The sequence below is a fragment of the Fringilla coelebs genome (assembly GCF_963513975.1).
Source record: "Fringilla coelebs genome assembly, chromosome: 1".
In the NCBI taxonomy this organism is placed as follows: Eukaryota; Metazoa; Chordata; class Aves; order Passeriformes; family Fringillidae; genus Fringilla; species Fringilla coelebs.
The window spans coordinates 132,730,489-132,751,763 of NC_140028.1; the positions used below are offsets into that span (position 1 = coordinate 132,730,489).

The following is a 21,275-nucleotide window of genomic DNA, read 5'->3' on the forward strand; positions in this document are numbered from 1 at the left end:
ATGGCAACTTGATACCATGTTTTCCTTTGCAACATTTTCCAATTAATCATTACATTTCTTTCATGTACATGTAAATGTATCTGGTATCTAAGCATCCTTATTTTACAACATACTGCCTACAATTTTAGCTTTTGGGCAAACCATTAAAAGCTTTCTCTGATGCATCTTCAGGAATTAAATATGAATGTAAATCACATTATCTGATAGCTCAGGTTCTACATCTGAGTGCTTTGAAAGTGCTCTTTCTGTTTAATTAATGAAAGGCAGGGAGAACCTTTTCTAATATATCCTCTTGACATTGCAGTCTGAAAAGTACATGGCAGTGATATCTGTAAGGAATGAGGGAGCCAAGGTTTCCTCCCTCTTCTAATTACTGCATGTGTCATGTGTGGATGAATAGCTCTGGTTTTTTGTAATCCATTTACTATTGTCCAAACCCAGGACAACTTCACATCTATAAACCTGCAACAATCCTTGTCACTTGGGCATGTCATATTTAGAGGACACAAAGATGCTTGCAAATCACTTTGGATGTGATGAAATTACATATTTTCCAATGTGCATTTAACTGTTTAAAAATATAAAGTGTATAAAGAGAAAAGTAAACACCAGCACTATATTCAGATTATGACTGGGAATAAAATAACCTTGTCACGTGTCTTGTATTTTTCTCCAAATGCTATTATTCTAATATTTCTGGGGTAGTACTGTTTTACAAAAACATGTTTGCAAGTCTTACCCTTACCACAAGAAATTAAAAATGAAGCTTTTTAAAATGTTCCTGATAGGCTAAATCATCCCAAGGACCCACAATGATGCAGCCTGGCTGACAGAAATTCAATTATCCTTTGCCATTCTTCCTCAAAAGCAGCTCTAAGATCAGAGAATCTTTCTCTATCTGCCTTCTCTTTTAAAAATTCAGGAGCCTGAAGGAGCAGAAGAGCAAGAACAGTCAAATCTACCCAGCTATAAACTTCCAGCATTTGTTGTTCTGAGTAAATCTGGAGTGGCATATGCCACTGGTGCAGGCAAAAGAAATAGAGCCACCTTACTAGCTTTCTCCTAAGGAGGAGATAATCTCCATCACAGGTAGATGGGCAGATAATTTTTAGGTCTCTGTGTTCTGTAACTTAATCAGAATAGAAAATCTGGGTTGTTGGTATGCTCTATAGATTTTACTGTGCTGATAAATATGTAGGATCATGGGCTGCAAGCAGCTTCCCAGAAAACATGAGCTGTAGAGATGTCTCCTCTTCCTTTACTTACCTTGTTTGTATTTGGCTAAGAAACCTCCACCTTGCAGGCTGTTGTCTGTCCTTAGTTTTATGTACACACTGTCTCCACTGGAATGGATGGTTTGTGGTATCTGATCCCCACAAAATTTACCTAGTTGTTTAGCATTGCTGCTGTTGCCATCATATATCTAAAAAAATCAAACCAAAAACAAAAAATAAAAATGTAAAGATAATAAAGCTGATGACATTACAAGTCTGATTTATTTGCCCCTGACAAATGTCCGCTTGGGGAAATGTTACTGGGTATACAAGAGGTTAAATTCCATTTCTGCTCAGAGGCAGATGCCTGGCAGGCATTTCAGAAACAAGCAAAAACAGGAAGCCTGTAACTGAATACTAGTGGGTTTTTAGGGGCTTAGTCACCAAGAGGGGACACAGCACCCCATTTCAATTTCATTTGAAATATTCAAATAATTTATGGAACAATTCAAATATTAAATTTGGTATTAACAATATGACAGCATTATTGACAGCATTGTGCTTTGTTCCCCATAATTTACTAAGAAATCATGCTAAGGCCGTGGTTCAAAACAAAGAAAATTTAAAAGATACAGACAGATTCTTGTTTCTATCTATCAAATTCTTTCTATCTAGACATAAATGCTTTTCTTACAAGCAGCTACACAGACACTGCTGCCTTGCCTCTCATGACTCCGTGGGATGAAGGGAGCACATCAACGTGGAGCTTTCCTACTCTGAGTCTGTTCACTTAGGACCATCTGAAAGCCAAGGCCCTGTGTTCTTCCCAGCCTTTGTACTCAGCACACCCATCTGCCTCCTGTGGTGTCCCAGGGCACCTACCGCAAGGTAATCAAAGCTGCACTTCTGGTGAAGTTCCAGGTGGAACTGCTCAAACTGGATTTCAAACGGGCTTCCTCGGCTTCCTTTGAGCAGCCAGTAGCACTCTGAATTGTGGTAATATGGCATAGGGTAGTTGGGAGACATGAGGATGCCAGAAGATGTTGTGAAAGTCCCACCACAACCTGAAAATAGCAGAGAAAGCAAATCAACTTTTAGCAACTAGAGGAGGGGATGGCGTGTGCAATTGTCACTACTGACCTCCTTCACATGCCCTGAACTTCTTCAGTAATGCCCCAAAAATCTGCATCCAGCCATCAATGTTGTAAGCAGAAGACAGCCCATAGCAAATAGGGGTATTAACTATCTAATTTGAAGGGTGTTTCTGATAGAGAAGTATTAGAAATTAGAAACCTCTTCATTATATTCTTAATTACTGCTTCCCTGACCATAAGAGAAAATTGAAGCTACTTTATATCTAGGGAATAGTAAGCTCTTTTCTGTGGTAAAAAAGAAAGCCCAAAGATCAAGAAATATCTTTGTTTTTAACAACATGCATATATGTCACTATATAATTAGCACACAGACTTTAGAATACTGGAAGCAGAAAAATTGAGGGGAAAAAGGTGAGAAATTAAATACAAAGAAAAGATCAAAAATAAGATGTGTAAAATGGTTCTATACTTGATGCAGTCATTTTACCTGCTGAGGTACCATCCCACTCTGCTGAAAATCCCCTTCTTGTGCCAAATACGTCACTTACAAACTTTATCCACAGCTTGTTACCGTGAGAGATTATAACAGGAGGCAGGTCTGTACCACAGTATTTTCCAAGAGGAGGAGAAGTTTCATAGCCTCCATCTCTAGAATAGTAAAGAAGAAAAACCTTTGGTCAAAGAGAGATACCATGAGAAATGCTAGCAAATCAAAAATCTTGGGATTCTTTCAGGCCTGGGAAAGACTAATCCTGGCTTTTCATCTTCAACAGAAACACTGCTCCCAAATATTGAGTCTTGCTCCTTGCAGTATTAAGCCCTGCCACAACCACCTGCTTGCTGGGCACATCATTCTCTCATCTCAGCAGCCTGAGTGTGTGTCAACGCAATGGCAAGCTTGGGAAGTGTCACAGGTAGACTATATTCCCTGTATTCTACAAGGTGACAACCATTGGGGCAACCAAAGGTAATCTTCAAATTTAAAGTAGTATTATTCTCATTCTAGCCTGATGCAAACTTAGATGAGCTGACTTATTTAAAAAAAACATGGTTTTTTGCCACCATGCAAATGGGAATTCATTCCTGAACTCATTTCACTGGTGTGAATCATGTTTTGAAATATTTTCTTAGTCTTTGGAATTGATTCTACAACCACTTCTTTTCCTGTTTTTAAATTAATAATATTTCCAGTACATATTTCCATAACATTTTTTTTTAATACTGTAATCAGGATTCACAGCTTATGTTCTGGTTTGCCCCCTGCACATGCCTTATGGGAATAAAAAAGAGGGTGACACCCTGCTTATCAATTGCTTCCTGACCTTGTCTTTAAGCACTTTCATACTACAATCAACCTACAGGTCAGTTGGGCAATGAGATAATTTATACCTATATATGGTGTGATCTTCCTAGGATGCTTTTTAAGTGGACAGTAATACTTTCAGTTGCATATTCACAGGTTTACAACTGCTTTTGAGAAAAATTTCTACTTAGCCTTTGCCACTCTGCTTTCTTGTCATCTTCCTAGCTTAAACTGCTTGCTGTTATCTCATGTTACTGGCAGTTGAAGAAATGTGCCAGAACCTCACCTCACTTGCACCTTGGCCTCTGCAGCTGTGGTCAGATGAACCATTTTCTTACTTGACTGAATGCAGTTTATCAGAGGACACCTCAGGACAAGAAATTAAAGTGGCACTTCACCTAAGACTTGTGCAGCTACCCCATTTAACAGTATCAGGTTTGAAGAGGCATTCTAAAAATCCAGTTATGGCAGTAGCAATGTGCTGAATTGCACTTAGAATGTTCTGCCCATATCTTAGAACCTGTTTAATGCTGCTGAACTCTTCACAGCGAAAACCAAGTTAGATTTATGCTATAAATAAATGTTTTCAGTTCCTAAGGTGAAAGAGTGAAAAAAAGATCACTTTTGGGTCACCCCAAATTAAAGTGTTAATTGTTAAAATAAAGTTAGATTTAATTTAATCTCAGATTGTTTTTCTAAAAAGAAAAAAATGCAATGCTTTACTTAGAAAATATTGAGAAAGCTTTTCAAGTTTTCATTACTTTCTCCGGTTGGTATGTACAGCTGAAAAAACCCAGCTAATTCGGATGGAATTCAGAATCTCAATACTTCAACTCCAGCAAGTAGATTTTTGTTTGGTTTTAAAAAGAAGATACTGTTTACCAAGGAATAACCCATACAGAATATCTGCTATAACGTTCAGGATGAGCTTTTTCATGGTGCTCAGTGAGGTAATGGAAACTCTTAGCATGCTCAGACTGAAAAACCACACTGCATTCCTCAGATATGGTTCACCCAGAGAGCTGGCTCATGAGGACAGGAATGGGTGCACCAACACTGCAAATTGCAAATCTGCCTGCAGCCACACAGCAGAAAGGATATGCAGTTGGTGCTGCCGCACTGTGAGCAGGTAAACTTCCTGCAAATATTCCTTTCTTCTATTTGTCTCTGTCCTGTAAAATTTCCTAGAAATCACTAGGTTAATACCTTAAGTTTAATGGTGATGCCAGTATTGAAAATTATAGCAGATTATTTACATACTCTTCATTTTACCTCCTAGAGTAGCTGCTGTCTAAAGACTATAAATATAAATCAGAATATAGAATATAGAATATAGAATATAGAATATAGAATATAGAATATAGAATATAGAATATAGAATATAGAATATAGAATATAGAATAGTTTGGGCTGGAAGGGGCATTAAGGGTCATCTATGCCACCCAACTCTGAAAGGAACAGGGACATTTTCAAATAGATCAACTTGCTCAGAGCCTCGTCCAGCCTGACCTTGAATATTTCCAGGGATGGGGCAACAGCTAATTCCATGGGCAGCCTGTTCCAGTGCCTTACTTTTTACCCTCATTGTAAAAAGTTTCTTCTGAATAATCCAAACTCTCTCAGCCTGTCTTCATATGAAAGTGCTCCAGCCCTCTGATTGTCTTCATGGTCCCCCTTTGAACTTGCTCCAAGGTCCATGTCCTTATGCTGGGGGCCCCAGAGCTGGATGCAGCATTCCAGGTGGGGTTTCTCTCACCAGGGCAGAGCAGAGGGGCAGAATCACCTCTCCTGCCCTGCTGCCCATGCTGCTTTTGATACAGTTGGCTTTCTGGGCTGCAAGGTCACATTGCCAGATCCTTTGATTTTTCATCCACCAGCACCCTCACTACTCTCCCTTCACCTCACCTCTCCCCCGGGCTGCTCTTGATCTGTTCACTCCCCAGCCTATATTGATACTGAGAGTTGCTCCAAACCAGGAGCAGGACCTTGTACTTGGCCTTGTTGAACTTCATGAGGTTCACATGGGCCAGCTGGTCAAGCTTATCTAGGTCCCTCTGGATGGCATCGTGTCCTTCAGGTACATCAGCTGCACCACTCAGCTTGATGTCATCTGCAAACTTGCTGAGGGTGCCTTGACCCCACTGTCTATGTCATTAATGAAGATATTAAATAACTCTGATCCCAGAACAGACCCCTGAGGGATCATTGTCAGAGTTCTCATATGCACATCAAGTCATTGACCACTACCCTCTGGATGTGACAATCCAATCAATTCCTCATCTTCCAAACCATCCCCCCATCCAATTTAACTCTCTCCAATTTATTAAGAAGACTGTTGTGGGGGACTGTGTCAAAAGCTTTTCAGAAGTCCAGAGAGATGACATCTGTAGCTGCACATTCATCCACTGATGTAGTCATTCCATCACAGAAGGCCACTGGGTTGGTCAAGAATGCCCTTGGTGAAGTCATGCTGGCTGTCCACAGCCACCTCCTTGTCTTCCACATCCTTAGCAGAGCTTCTAGGAGGATCTGTTCCATGATATTAGCAGGCACAGAGGTGAGGCAGACAGGTCAACAGTTCCCAGAGTCCTCTTTTCTACCCTTTTAAAGAAAGGGTACCATGGTTTCTCCTTTTCCAGTCACCTGGAACTTCACCTAACTGCCACGACTTCTCAAATATCATGGAGAATATCTCACAAAACAGAAAATAAAACTCCTTGTTTCTGCATAAAGGAAAACAACCCAAATGCAGTGCATGAGAACATAGTCCACACACTCCACTTGCTCTCAGAACTGGAATTTAGCAAGTGGGAAAGCTGACAACAGAGCAGGATGAGAGCAGGAAAAGGTAGCCTTCAAAGCTCTCTGCTAAGTCCTTTTCCCACACTGACAGCAGGATGTATAGTTAAGAATAAAGAGACTGAACATGCTGAAGTGGGTTTGGACAATGTACAAATCAGTTCTAAGGACAAGAGAAACCATTTAGCCTTGCCTGATTTCTAGATAATCCTCAGTGCAGCGTTTGTTGCCCTCCAGGGCGAAGTCGGTGAAGCTGAGCACGATTTGCCGGTTGATCCCCACCGTGATGGTGTAGGTGCACTCCGTGCGCACAGGGTAGTCGCTGGGGTAGTTGGGAGATGTCAGCACGCCAGTGTCAGCAGAGTAGTTGTGCGAGCAAACTTTACAAAGACAAGAAACAAAGATAAATTAATGTCATATGTCTGCTAAATTAACAGGAAATTTCTATTTTCAACAGGGAGAGGAGCAAACATCCTGTGTTCCTGTGCATTATAACTCTTCCTGGACACATCTTACTGCTGAATGTCAACAGCATAAACTAAAAGCAGGATCCAGCTGTTTCATGGGATTTCTTACATTTGAGTTGATTTGTTCAGTTTTTACCAGAACACCATGTCTGTAATAAATAGGCAACCTAAAAGCAGTTTCACCTGCCTAGATGGCTTTGACATTCCCCATGGTCAAACCTGTTAGAGGGGATTTTATATCTAAATTTCTTTTCCCACTTTCTGGGCTATAAGTGACAATAAGTTAGAAAGTGGTATAATCCTTAGAATTTGAGGATATGAGAGTTTTAATTAAGGTCTTACATTTAAATGACTTTTTTTTTTTTTTGTGGGCAATGTATAAGCTGGAAAGAAGGAAATAGTGTGAATAATGCTGAGGTAGAATCTAAGCAATAAGTAAAAAGAAGCTCTTTTCAAAGCACAGACATAAAGTCTAGGAATAACAGTAGGTGCTATAAAATAGTATGAAACTTTGTTTGGAAAGAAGAATTGTTGTCTATTAGTTGATCACAGTCAATGAGTAAAGTTTGTGATATGGCTGCACAAAAGGCAAGAAGAAATGTGAACTGTGCCAGGTGTTTTCCGGCAAAACAGGAAATCCTGATGCCACTGCACAAGGCAATGGTGACATGTCACCTGGGAAAATGTGGATAACTGTGGGCACTAAGGTTTTGAAAATCAAATGGGAACAAGACAGAGATTGTGGAGATAGCAGGAAATTAGTAGATTGGTAGGCAAGAGACACTAGAAGAGCTTAACTTGTTTGGCTTAGCAAGTGCAGATAAACATCAAGAAGCCTGAAGAAAGGAAAAATAGAACACATTCTCAATGACAGGACAAATTCAGGAGTTAAAAAATGTCCATGAGTACAGATACACAGAAATTAGGAGAAATTTTTATTAGGAAGTAAGTTTCTAGAGCAATGATCCAATCAGCATAACAGATGCAGAAAGGAGAAATCAGTCCACTGGTTATTAAGATACAGTTTGATCAATTTAAGGAGGGGTCCCCATTATGTAGGTTTTAGCTTAAAAAAAAAAAAAAAAGACATAGGGATAAAAAAAAGGGGAATAACATAAAATTGTGGACTGGATTTGATGAGCCTGGGGAAATGTTCTGGTCCTCCATTTCCCCATTTCAGGTCCTACCAGTTGCAAATATAAGAAATTAAATAGTTCCTACCAAATAGGCAGGTTTAGACTAATTATAAAATAGAACTGAGAGAGCAAGCCAAATAATCATTTAAGCTGGTTGCCACAGATCTTTGAGATCTGCTTTCTGTCACAGCACAGCTGCAGTGTAGCAATGTCTATGCTTAACTCTTTAACTGCATAACAATTTAGGTGGAAGGGATGGAGCTAGGCTTCAGGCCCTTCATGTGTAAGATAGGTAATTTCCATAATTTCCATGTCTGTTTTCTAGCCATTCTTGCTACTAAAACACTTTTGCTTTTAATTGTGTATTTTTAATGGTGGGGGTTTTTTTGGCATTCTGGGTCACCTGGAAGGCCTCTGTTCCAAACATTTTCTGTGGGATAAATCCTCCCAAAGCTAGCTCCCAGACTCATGTTCCTAATTCATCATGAGGAGAACAGAGAAATAGAACACAGAAAAAGGTCAATAATTTTCTGCCATTGGCTTGTGCTTTGGTATTGACAAATCAAAAAGGTTTCATGCAATAGTTTACCTAAAATAATTATCTATGAAAATCTTTATTTAGAATTTTAGCCATTTATGTGTTCCATCATCAATATGTTTTCATGTATGCATATAACAAACAGCTTAGTCCTGGTCGCCATAAGAGCTATGTGCTGCTTAGTAAATCCTTATAATGGATTGTTGGCTGTGCTGCCAGCTCCCATGGTGTTTTGTCATATGTAGGGCTTATCATCAAACCCCAGATCCTCAAGTCATATGTTTTCTTGAGGATACTGAATGAAGGGTTAGAAATCTGACTTATAAACGTGACCCAACTTTTCCTAACAGACCACTAGAGAAAAAGCAGTAAAAAATAAAAAGAAAATGTGTGTATATTTATTAGGTTACTTATTTTTAAGTGATTATTTCCTCCTACTTTTGGAGGAATAGGTGTCTGACTTGTGTATACTTGATGATTAGAGCTCTTGCAGTACTGCCATTACTTATTCTCTCAGAGACTAAGACTACCAGCTTTCAACCTGCAGGATATTAAAACTGGTGTACTAGATAAGAACCCTTACAGCAAAATTAGCACTACAGAAGCCAAATTCTTTTTATCAGCCCTTTTAATAATTTCCACAGAATTGTCCAGGTTCCCTCCCTCACCAAAGTTTTTCTTCCTGGGAGGAACGCAGACAGAAACTTATATCCCAAGTGCGCTGTTTTAAACTGGATGCTCTGTACTGCTTAATATTTCACTTAACAATCTTCTTTATGAGCTAAGGGATAATAAATACAGAAGATGGAACAGTGACTGCCTGATGAATGTTAGACTTCTGGCTAGAGTGAAATGAATCCAAGTATAGATGGAATATACTGGCTGCTGTGAGGATTTAGAAAAGCATAGATGAACCCATGTCTTTTGACAGCCAACTCTTTTCTGGTAACTGGATTAATTCGTGGTGTTCTACTTTCAGCAGGAGAGCTGGCATTCCCCTTTAGCACTCACCTCACTGACAACATTTGGGGGTGTGCTTGGACAATAACAGACCCTTCAGTGAACACTTAGCAAAGTTAGCAGGAAAAAAAATACTTAGACTCCTTTGCCAAAGTTCAGAATGCAGTCTAATAGTATATGTAAGTATTATATGTCTGGAAAAAACCATGAATTCAGTCTAGTTGGAAGACACTTATTACAGCTCATGAAAAACAGGAGGCAATTGTTGAGGACAATCACACATCTTGCTCTGCCCAGTGTATGAGGTTTTGAAAGCTATTCAATCTGCCTTCTGATTTTAGTACTGGATATGTTAGCTTTTCTGGAAAAAATGCCATAAATGGCAGTACCCCACTGTAATAGCCAATAGCAGAGAAAAATGCCAGCTTTTGTACTACTCATTCGTGCATCATGCATAATGTAGAAAATTATATCCAGGTTTTTTCCCCTGAAGAGATACCAATCAGTTGCCACAATCCTAATTAATCAAAAAACAAGCAATAGTGCAGTTAGTAACATGGGATTTTTCTTCCAATCTCACTGTACCAAAGAAAAACTGAGATCCCTAAATATTCACTCTCTATGTAGTACCATGCAAGTTTAGGAAAAAAAAAAAAAGAAGAAACTATCACAAGAAGTATATGCCTCTCCCACAGGCAATGTGAAAGCACATCTGCATTTCAGGGCCTTCTGTTACTGCTGCTGACAGATGCAGGGAAGTGAGGAATTGGTTTTTACCTGGGAGGCACACAAAGGTCTTTTGTAGCATGTTGGACCCAGACTCCCTCAAAATACTGGGTATGATGGTTCAAATAGAATCTCTGTCTGCCTTCTGCTGCTTTACACCTAACCGCTGTGGAGTTGTACTCACATATTTTGGCTTTTATAGGCAGACCAACACCCTGATCAAACACTGCCAAGGTACAGCAGCCTAACAAGTTGTCAGGGGCCAGCCAGCTGAGCCTTTTTCCTGAGGCTTGGGGTGAGCTGAGCAGATACCCAAGACACGTATCATCAGCTTTATTTTCTGTCTCAGGTCAACCTCACTCAACCATTCTCTGCACATCTCTGCACACACCTATTTGTCAGACATTACTTTCCATTCCCATCATTGCTCAATCAGCTGAAAACCAGAGCCAGGCATCAAACTCCTCCTAACAATTACTGGGTTCAGTCAGGAAGATGGGAATGAAGATCTCAACTTGTGCTCAGCTATCAAGGAAGAAGACACACAAATCCATACTATACTTTCAGGAACACTTTTAAGTTCATGGATTCACAAATGTTTTTCCTTATCCCTTTCAAATGCTGGCTTCTCCAAACAGTCATTGTAAGTAACAAATAATCCACAATGAAGCTTTTAAAAACCAGATTTCATATCCTGATAAATGCTATTCACAATTCAGAATGACAATGAGGAAAATTATCTTTCACCAAGGCCAGAGAAAGACCAGGAATAAAAAGTATATCAGGAAGGCAATCTGCTAAAAACCATGTTATGGTTAACTTTTCCCAGCAGAAAGACTGAAATGAAGCATCTCTAAAGAAAGAAACAAATTTTGAAAACCCCAAACAAACAGAAACCAACCAACAAACCAACAAAACACACTGCCAAAACCCCAATTCAAAGTAAAACAGATGAATTCCCACTTATTTGTGAAGAAGTTTGAGGGGGAAAAAAACAATAGCACTGACTCTACTACTAATCCTATGGGAAAACTGTGGCCTGTGTCTATCAAGACCCTGCACAAAAGTTCCAGGAAGGACTAAAATCTTTCAAAGATTTTTTTTTTTTAAATTTTATATTTTTACATGGGTTATTTGTGATGTGGTCAGCCAAAACTGGCAAAAGAAACCCCTAAAATCTACCATAACACTTGCATAGCTCTTAGACATTCATATATTTGGTAGTTGAGACCTGGACTCTTTGAAACAAATCAAAATATTACCTTGCATTCCATGTGACTTTCCTTTTTAAATGACAGAAGGATGGCAAAGAACTAAGAATCTGAGGTACCTATTGTTGAAGCTGGTGGTGCACATTTTAAAATTAAAATCATAAGGGCATCTCTGACTGAAGGATTTCCATCTGTATTGCTGCTGCATGAGCTATTCACAGCTACTGGCTGGCAGACTGCTAAAACAATTGTTTGCACTTTATGGGCCATGGCCATGGCTGCATCTTGTGGTATTCAATTTTTATTTTTTTTTTTTTTTTGACAGGAAATATAGCTTTGCCTTTTATTCTTTTGAGGCTACTTTTCAATTATTTAATATATCACAGATAAGCCATGCGAACAAACATATTGTTCACCCAGATGCATGGAAAAGAAAATTTATTTAATTTTGCATTAAAAAGAACTCACTCCTACATATCCTTCTTTCTTTAACTCCAATTTATTTGGCAGGGGGAGAAGGGACAATCTTGTCTGTGTTTTCAATAGATCATTCTCTCTGAAATAACTCCAGGCAAAAGACTATTGAAATGTGTAATATGAACCAGAACATCTTTGACAAGTTCTGATACTGGTTATGCTCTAGCTGGCTAAGAAAACACAACTGAAAAATATGAAGACATCTTATTGCACAAGAAATGTTATTAGAACCATATTTTCTTTAGCAGAAAAAAAAAAATTAGCAGCAGATGTAAAGAAAAAAAAAATCATAGTTTTAGTGTATCTCTCAGACATTATTTTCCTTAGCAATTTTCTACCTTAGTGTAACTGGATATACATGAGATGAAGATCAGACCTAAACATCTCTCAGTGGGAAAACTAAACTTTGTATGATTGCAGGGAAGTGAGGAGTTGCTTCTCACAGCAAAATCCACATACACGTGTTTGCCTTCTCAGGCCACAGATTCTTAATAAAAATGAATTTTAGCTCTCTGGTATTTTTGAAAACTTTATGGTACTGCTATACTTGTACTGGACCAAAGGAAACAAATCTTTGCAAAAAAACCAAATAATAGTTTCATCCTCTCTGTAAGTTTATTACTCTCAGTTTCAGCAGCTATCTCCCACTTTGCCATATTTATACAAGCTGTAGTGGTTGAAATTAAAAAGCATTTATTCTAGCAACCGTTCCAAGAGTGAGAACAAATTGAGAATTAGTGCAGATTGACTGAAGAGTAGCAAAGACATTGGTGTCCATTATGGGAAAAGAAAGTCTTTGGTGTTACATAGAATTCGGATTAAGGTATTACAAAGCACTCACTTCATATAAACATATTATATAGTTGTTAAAAGCATTGAAGAGACAGCAGATGTGCATTTTTAAGGCATTGTTTGAAAACATTCCAGAGACAGCATTGATGCAGTTGGAATTTCACATGACACATATTGCAGTGCTTTGGATGAAAGGTGAGAAAAGTCAATCACATGGTGGTGGTAAAGGAAGGGAATACAGGAGAGAGGAGCCAGAACTGTGAAACTGGACAGCATTGAAATGAAAGAAACAGATATGGTTACAACAGAGACAGAAATACAGATTAATATTGAGTTAAGAATACTTGATGGACTCTGAGAAAAGTTGCTATAAGAATTAGAATATTTAGGAAGGAATCAATCCACCCATTAAATAGTAATCTGAGGTGAGTTAAAAAGAAAAAGCACCAGATTAAAAAGAAACAATGATATTTACAGAAGGTTTAGTTTGCCGTTGCGAACAAAGGCTAAAAAAAGAGTTTATAGGGATGAGAATTTCCCAATTTCTCAGTAGTAAGAATTCAGCTTTCAAACTACAGAGTTTTCCTGGAAAGATTTTTAAAAGTAGAACTTGTTTTATAGCCTATTACTTTCTAAGACATAGAAATGTCCTCCTAGCAATAATTCTCATTAAATCTTAATTGTTTGTACTGGCTTTTTGGTTTCAATGCCAGATAACTCCAATACAAATGAAGGCAGCTGAGAAAATGGTTTCTTTGGGTTTGTAAGTTATCTTGTAGTAGATAAAACCACAGTAGCAAAATCTGTACTGGTCTTGCCTACACACATGTTGAGAGACAAAATAATAGCCAATTTTCCCAAGATGTCACAAGAAGGCAGCTAGGAATTGGAAAATTTGCTGCTTTTAAACAGGTTGAATAAATTGAGGAATTAGGAAAAATAAAGAAACTAAGAGCAAACAATGAACAGTAGTTTATGGCTGCATAGATGAGTACTATGAATTTCTGATATTCATCTAACAAATCCCTTGTAGTCTGCACTCACACACAGAAACCACATATAAATTGGTTTGTGATGGATAGCAAACATCCCAGCTACAAACACGTTTTTATTTTTACTTTTTTTTCCCTTGTGCCACTCTGCCTCTTCTGTGGTTTAGTTCTGCCAGGTAGACTCTGTCCCTCTCCCTTCCATAGCACTAAGTGCCATGTGCAGTCATTTCTTGAACACATCCAGGGACGGTGACTCCCCCGCCTCCCTAGCCAGTCCATTCCAAGGTTTAACCACCCTTTCTGTAAAAAAATTCCTCCTAATGTCCAAAAGAGAAGAGAATGGAGAGAATTCTTCCTTTACCTCACTGATGTAAGTGAGGTAAAGGAGGTCATTCAGAAAATACTTAAGGGATTTAACGTACGACAGGAGCCTTCAACTCTGGTGGAGACAGAAATGTTCTGTTCATTCTGTTGTTATGAAAAAATCTCTTGTGCATTCAGGTTATTTTGCTGCTTTATCAAATTTCATCCTAATTGACCTTTCCCTACCCACCATCAATATTGAACCTTACAGAGACTAAATTAATTTTTTATGGCACCCAGGAGTCTCCCATTCAAGTGAGTTGTCCATGATCACTAAGTTTCCTAGATCACCCATACTCAGTTCAGAGTGGACAAAGAAAATTCAGAAAATACTTTTCCTAAATAATTCATGCAGTTCTGCCCTGTCAGCTCTTACTGACTTTTTAAAGAAAGCAAGAATGCTGCTTACAGAAATTGCTTTCCTAGGGAGTAAAAAAAGCTTCTGAATAAAGCAGAATGAATAAGAAGGAGTAGAAGAGGCACCAGGAAGTCTTCTGGCAACACAGAAAATAATGTTTCTGTTTCTTGTAGTGGTTATTTACAGTGACAGCTGAAAACATTTAATTTGCATAATGAACAGACTGACATATTACCTTTGGATGCATTCAGGGAGATATAATTAGCTGAGAAGCCTTCAGATGCAATGCTGTGATCTGTCACGAAGGACAACGTCAACATATTGCCACCACTAGTGAGAGATGGTGGAACTGATCTTCCACAGTATCTGCAGCAAAGAGATACCCCAAATTGAATGGCACTACTTTATAAAGCATCTGCATCACTGGAAGAGAATTCAGCTTTCCTGGGAAGTTTGAATAGCTACACATACACAATTCTCTCCTTTGGATGATACAGATCCCAGGCATATACCCTGTATCATGGGACTAAATAGCACACTACATGTACAAAGGTACAAATCTGAAGTGTGGCAAAATCAGAGAAGAAACTCTGACTTACAGCAAATTGTCAAATTCTTATTGAATTTATACTGTGCTGTACCTACAAAATACTCTGTTCTTTTGTAGGAGTCAGAGTGGCTGGCCAAACACTAAGATTGCAAAATGTTCTTCATTATGAGAGTCATTTACTCCTTATTTTCCAAAAAATGCCATGTCAGCCAACTATTTTACAGTCTATAGCTGTTCCCAAGTAATTGAAATGTTCTTGCATTCTAGGGCAGCAAGAAAACCTTGGGTATACACCAATTGGAGAAGTGAAATAAAAGAAAATAGTCTTCCCTAAGATAAAATCATGTATCAGAAGAAAATGAAAACTAAATCACATAAAATGCAGGTTGTGGTCTATTTTTTGCAGATATCCAAATGTTCAGCCTTTTAACTAATCTTTCTTTCTCTTCTGCAAGTCTTTAAAATCCTGTCTTTTCTGGGCAAAGACATATAAATGCTTTTCAATTTATTTTCCATGAATCAAAATGTTAATTGAGCAGGACAAAGCTAGCTATTGAAACCTGTCCTTAAAAGAGCTCCCCTTTAGACACAACTTTGTTTCTCCCAATATATGATTTATTAAATGTGCTTCTTATTCCATGGTCAAGTGGCAAGTTGCCTTTGCTATCCTAGCAGAGAAATTGCTGCTAATGTTTCTGTGATGAAAAGAAAATAATCTATACACAAATATAAGGCAGCAAATTGAATGTCAAGACCTTCAGAGCAGTGCTCACTCCACAGTAACACAGGTCTGTAGGCTAATGGACATATTTACCTTCCCAATTTTTGCACAGTGCTGTTGTCATATATTTCAAGATAATCCTTTCTGCAGCTATAATCAAATGCCAAGTTAAATGAAGTGAATGTCAGGCGGATAAAGTAGCCGGGTTGAACGTTGATAGTCCAGGTACAGTTAATCCCATGTGGGTACACATCTGGATAACCAGGACTTGTAATGGTTCCTGATGGTCCAGTGAGAGTCTCTCCACATACTGCAGAGATTTAAAACATCAGGTTAAATGATATGTTTATTAAAAAACAGTTAGACACTTATAAAATTAGTTACTTTTCCTTCTGAAATTTCATGGTTTTTCTTTCTTGATGCATACTACAAGGTAACTGATTCAGAATTTATCTCCCATCACACAAAACTTAATTGACAGTTGTTTTCAGTTTGTTGGAAAATTTGGGAAGTTTCAACAGTCTTCACAGAGAACAGCAAAACAATCCTTACCTGTATCTAATGGCCAGTACTGAGCTCTGAAGCCGAGGTTGGTAAGTGAGGAAGCTCTGAATTTGATATAGAGATTGTTCCGTGTGGATTGCACTCTAGAGGGTACAGCTGTACCACAGTATTTCTCCAAAACAGGAGAGTCTCCATTGTTGCCATCTCTGACCTGAAAAACAGTGTATTCTAAATATCCTATTGAATTTTTTTATTACATTCAAGTGTTAACCACAAAGTAATTCATAAGGACTATATAAAAGAGATCCTTAGGAAGTCAATCCTACCCTTTCTTCATGTGGTTTCTACTACAGGCAGATAAAATAAAACCTTATGCCTATCAGAGGAGCAGAGAAAAGATGAAATCTTACACCCTCAGCACTAATGGCACAAAAACCTACCAAACCAGGCCTATCTGTTTAAAGAACTTGTCTTTGATTATTAAAACAAACATCTTTGGAGAACCAAGAAAAGCTTTGGGATCCCATTATGAACCTGGAGAAGCTTTTGTGACTGCTGGAAGGAGTGCTCACCTGTCAAGAACTTCCACTTTGGTGAAGAGCATTAGAAGGAACTTGCAGGTACATGTCTACTATTCCTAGTGCATGTGTATGCTCCTTACCTCGATGTAGTCCGAATCACAAGTGGTTGTATTTCGAATGTCAAATTCGGTGAAGTTAAGAATCACTGCTTGGGTAGCTGGCTGGGAAATGATCCACTCGCAGGTCTTTGGGTGAGGGGACATCCTGGGGTAATAAGGTGAATGGATTGTGCCTGCTCCAGACAGGAAACCTCCACAGGCTGCCAAGAGACACCAAGAATCAGTACTTGTGATGAATGATTTCAGGGGAGGTATCATAATGATGATGTATGATATGTATCAAGTCGCACTGTGAAATTAGAAGAAAACCAACCCTAAACTATCTTATTACAGCAGCTACTACAGATCACACATGTGAACATTGTTGGGGAAGATGAAACAGGAAAGCCTTACAAATAGGATTGCCTGGCAAAAGATTTTGAGAATATAGAAACTATAAGCGAGATTGAAATGAAAGCAAGCTTTGAGATCCCTTAGTTACTGAACAACGGGAAAACAATGGTGTGGCCGGCTGAAGGTAATCCCCTTTTGATGAAACAATACCCTCTGCTTGCAGAGAGGTCCAATGGTCAGAGCAGACCCTGCCAGCTTGGCAGAAGGGGTCCGAAGAGTAGTTTTTAGGGTTTAAAATGTAGCACAGTATGGTAATGTAGTGATTTCTACAGGCTGTATGTAAATGCTATAGGATTTGTATGTTGTACTGGATTGGTTAGTGAGAATCAGAATATTCAACACAGAAGATGATTTATTGTATTGTAACGGGAACTTCGCTCTCTTACGCTCTTATTCTTATGCTCTCACTCTTACGCTCTTACTCTCTTGCTCTCTCTTGCTCTTAGCCCTTGATTTTTACATTCTTACCCTCTCATCCTCCCTACCCCTCTCTTCTCTCAGGCCTGCTCCGAGCTGCAGCTGGCAGCTCCCAGCAGGGCCCTGCACCCACGCCCTTTGCAATAAACCGCAAGTTCCACAACCTGGCTTCAGAGATCTCTCGTCTCCGTCCGTCCCAACCGTGCCACTCCCGTCTCACCTACAGAACATATCTAAAAAAAATTACTATAGCTATAGCATAAACATGCTTGTACAAAAGGCCAAATTGTGCCCATGAAAACTAATGGATTTGACTCATTTGTTTCACAGACACAGATAGGCTTGTTGGTGGTTAAAAACTTAAAGACAGGCAAAATGATAAAAAAATTTAGGCAGAATTGAAGCTATAACATCTTTGGTATTTCAACATCAAGTGATAAATCATTAGTACCATATGACAGAATCATTAATATCATATCACAGAATATTCTGTGTTGGAAGGGACGCACAAGGATTATTGAGTCTGGCTCTTAAATGAAGGGCCTATATGAGGATCAGACCCACAACCTTGCTGTTTTAGCACCATGCTCTAACCATCTGAGGTAATCTCAAGGTCAGAAGCAACAAAGGGCCTGTTTCCAGGCATGCTAGGAGTGCCTACAGCAAACCTACTGCAGACATCTTTTTAAATAAATAAATTGACTCTGTTCTGTTCTTTCTTTTGAAGTTTGTGTTTAACCTATGGTATGAATACTACATCATGGAAATGACTGAAAGTGTCCAAATTACAGGTAAGTTCACTGTGCAAATGACCAGTCCCACTTACCAACTTGATAAATAGCCCTGAAGCTTGTTCTCTGCACAGAAGCATCAGACTTGAATTTGATCCAGAGAGCATTGCTGGTAGAAGTGATTGCAGACATGAGTGTATTGTGACAGATTTTTCTAATGAGATGAGACATCTCACTGTCACCATCTCGAACCTAGTCATCAAAAAGGGGAAAGGTAAGTGTTAGATCATAAAAACACTGGGATCTGATATCCAGATAAAACTGTAATCTCCCAGGAGCTGCCACATAACAAAAGGAGTAGCTGTTTGACATATTTATAAGAGGGGCACAGAGCCATCACTGTAACTGGCACAAGAACAGGACTTATGAGAGCTCAGAGGAACAATCAGATGATCAGCACAGAAGACACAAACACATGCTGCTGTCACAGAACATTAGGATTAAATGATCCTCTCTGTGAACCACAATTTTAGCACTATTATGGCCTATGTTTCCAAAAGTGACACCTTTAGGATGAAAGAGGCAGGTAGGGTGCTCACCAGTGATAGCTGTGAAATTTTTGCCAGGGGGAAAAATCTGCTGGGGAAAGAAAATGGTATTTTTTATTTTCTTGCTCTGGCCATTAAGTTTCCAGTGATTTTTGTATGTCACTTCCCCAGAACAAGCACCTGCATCCATACATTGATGCAGGCAGACAGCTCACTAACAGGAGATGCAACTCCAAGTCCCTAAAGCAGTAAAGAAGCACACTGACATATTTTCACTCTTTTAGCTGAAGAGTTCAATGCATGATAATGGCAATGAGACTACATCAGAGAATCCAGCTTTTACCTCCTGCACTGACTTTCTACTGACCTCAATCAATTTGCTAATCAAAGGAAAAATGTATCTTATATAGTTTCCCTAAAGATGATTGTAAGTCCTGATTATCAAGGGGAGTTGATGGGAAAGACTTATTTGTACCTCAAGACTTCAGACACTGAATTCATATTCCATGAGTAAGAATAGCTACATCCAGGGATCCAGGCAGAGCCCTGGCATATCTCTGAGGTGCTCATCTCATTTTAAGTGGGTAACAACAACCTGAGGTCCAAAAAATGGGTCCTCTGCTCTCTGTCCAAGCAAAAAAATGCAATTTTTGTCCCAAAGATTCTCCCAAAAACAAAACACCTTTTTTTCTGCTGTAAAAGTGCTGGTAGTTCATGTAGATGGAACTGCTTTTAAATGCATCTACATGCTGTCAAAGCCAAAAAATCATGCCAGTGAGTTCACTGGCAAACCAGGGACATCCAGCTTTCAGGTCCCCTCCCATCACCAATTCTTTCTGCCTCAGCAGTATTAATCCATGGGCTGGGAGAGAAGGTACAAGGAACCCTTGTGAGTGCCCTGGTGAATAGGCAGTGGCTGGCCTGCTTGCCCAGCTTTGCAGTCTCAAGCCGGTGAGATGGCTCTCTGACTAACAGATATTTCCAGTTTCCCTGGAATTTGAGTTTAAGGTGACAGAATTATTCTGGATTTACGGCAGAACAGCTGACATCAGAATCTGTGCCAAAATATGTAGTAAATCTTTGGAGAGCAGTGAAAACTTCCAGCGTGGTAATTCACAGGAGTTCACATGTTTTTCTTGAGCTGATTCTCCTTACATTTTTTTTGTTTATGTAGTCCAGTGAGTAGTGATAAAAATAACAGGTTCTCTAAACCATGTATGTGAGTAATGTCTCCTCTTGCCAGGTAGAAGGACAGCATGTAAAAGGGGCTGCCTTGGCTAGCATCTTACCTCTGCATCATCATGTCACAGCCTTTCTCAAATAGGTTCTATTGTCTCTATTTTCTTATTGCAGATGCCTTCCTTAGTAAGGAACTAAACATTCCTCCCTGAGCAAGTGCTGTGAGCTGTATCTGGTCCCTGTGCAAAGTCTACAGATTTCCTGATTTAGCCAGGGAATGGAATAATCTGCACCTTTCCAAAGTGACAAAAGAATTGTTGGAGAGTGACTTTTAAAGTAACTTAAACACCCAAAAGTTATCTCCCTAGATGAACCAGCGGGAGAGCATTTTACAAAAGCACATGTGAAAAAATCAGGTCTTAATAACAGAGCACAGTACTTTGGTTTTACTGACGAAAAAATCAGGTCTTAATAACAGAGCACAGTACTTTGGTTTTACTGACTGACCCAGCCAGAAAATGTCAGTCTGATTTCTCCGCTCTGGGCTGAGCCAGAGAGTGAGAGGGCAGGAAGAAGAGGAGGGCAGCAGCACATGGAAACTGAAGGGCTTGTGACTGATCAGCAAACAGTGAGGTAAATGCCTTGCTGAACTAATACAAACCGATGGTGTTCAACAGAAATGGTTTTGTTTTAGTGGCTGTTGTGAATTTAGCTGCTGTTTTGCCAGCAATTAGGCAAGAGGAGTAGCAGGCCAAACAAACAAAAGCTGTCTGTTTTCATTAAACACACTTCCCCTCTCATTTCAGAAACTAATTACACTTCATTCCAACCTAGGTCTTTGAATTACAGGAGGAGAGAAGGGAATGATGACAACACAATATCATCTTTTAAAAATAAACCAACAGCACAGAGCCCACCAGGGCCTGTTCCTCACTGGTCAAGAAGAGATTAAATACAAAACCCAACCTGTGCTGCCCCTGAGCTGCATGGCTGGCACTGCTGGACCCTGCTCTGGGGCTGCAACAATAAACAATAAACCTCCAGCTTTACATATATCTACAGAATCATAGAATCATTAAGGTTAGAAAGGACCTCTAAATCTTAGACTCCAACTGCAAACGGAGCTTGGCCAAGCCCACCACTAAATCATGTCCCTAAGTGC

The 21,275-nt window shown here is 39.2% G+C and overlaps 1 protein-coding gene across 1 annotated transcript in view; it reads right to left on the reverse strand.

Moving 5' to 3' along the window:
- The window catches only part of CUBN (cubilin), a gene marked incomplete at its 5' end in the record, with an annotated part of 141,510 nt that overhangs the window by 99,529 nt on the left and 20,706 nt on the right, over positions 1–21,275 (reverse strand). Inside the window, 9 exons of the mRNA XM_084215400.1 lie at positions 1,267–1,423; positions 2,097–2,278; positions 2,796–2,956; positions 6,604–6,790; positions 14,666–14,796; positions 15,795–16,011; positions 16,254–16,416; positions 16,867–17,045; positions 18,482–18,638. Of these exons, the coding sequence (XP_084071526.1) occupies positions 1,267–1,423; positions 2,097–2,278; positions 2,796–2,956; positions 6,604–6,790; positions 14,666–14,796; positions 15,795–16,011; positions 16,254–16,416; positions 16,867–17,045; positions 18,482–18,638 (1,534 nt within the window). The remainder of the gene's footprint in view (positions 1–1,266; positions 1,424–2,096; positions 2,279–2,795; positions 2,957–6,603; positions 6,791–14,665; positions 14,797–15,794; positions 16,012–16,253; positions 16,417–16,866; positions 17,046–18,481; positions 18,639–21,275) is intronic.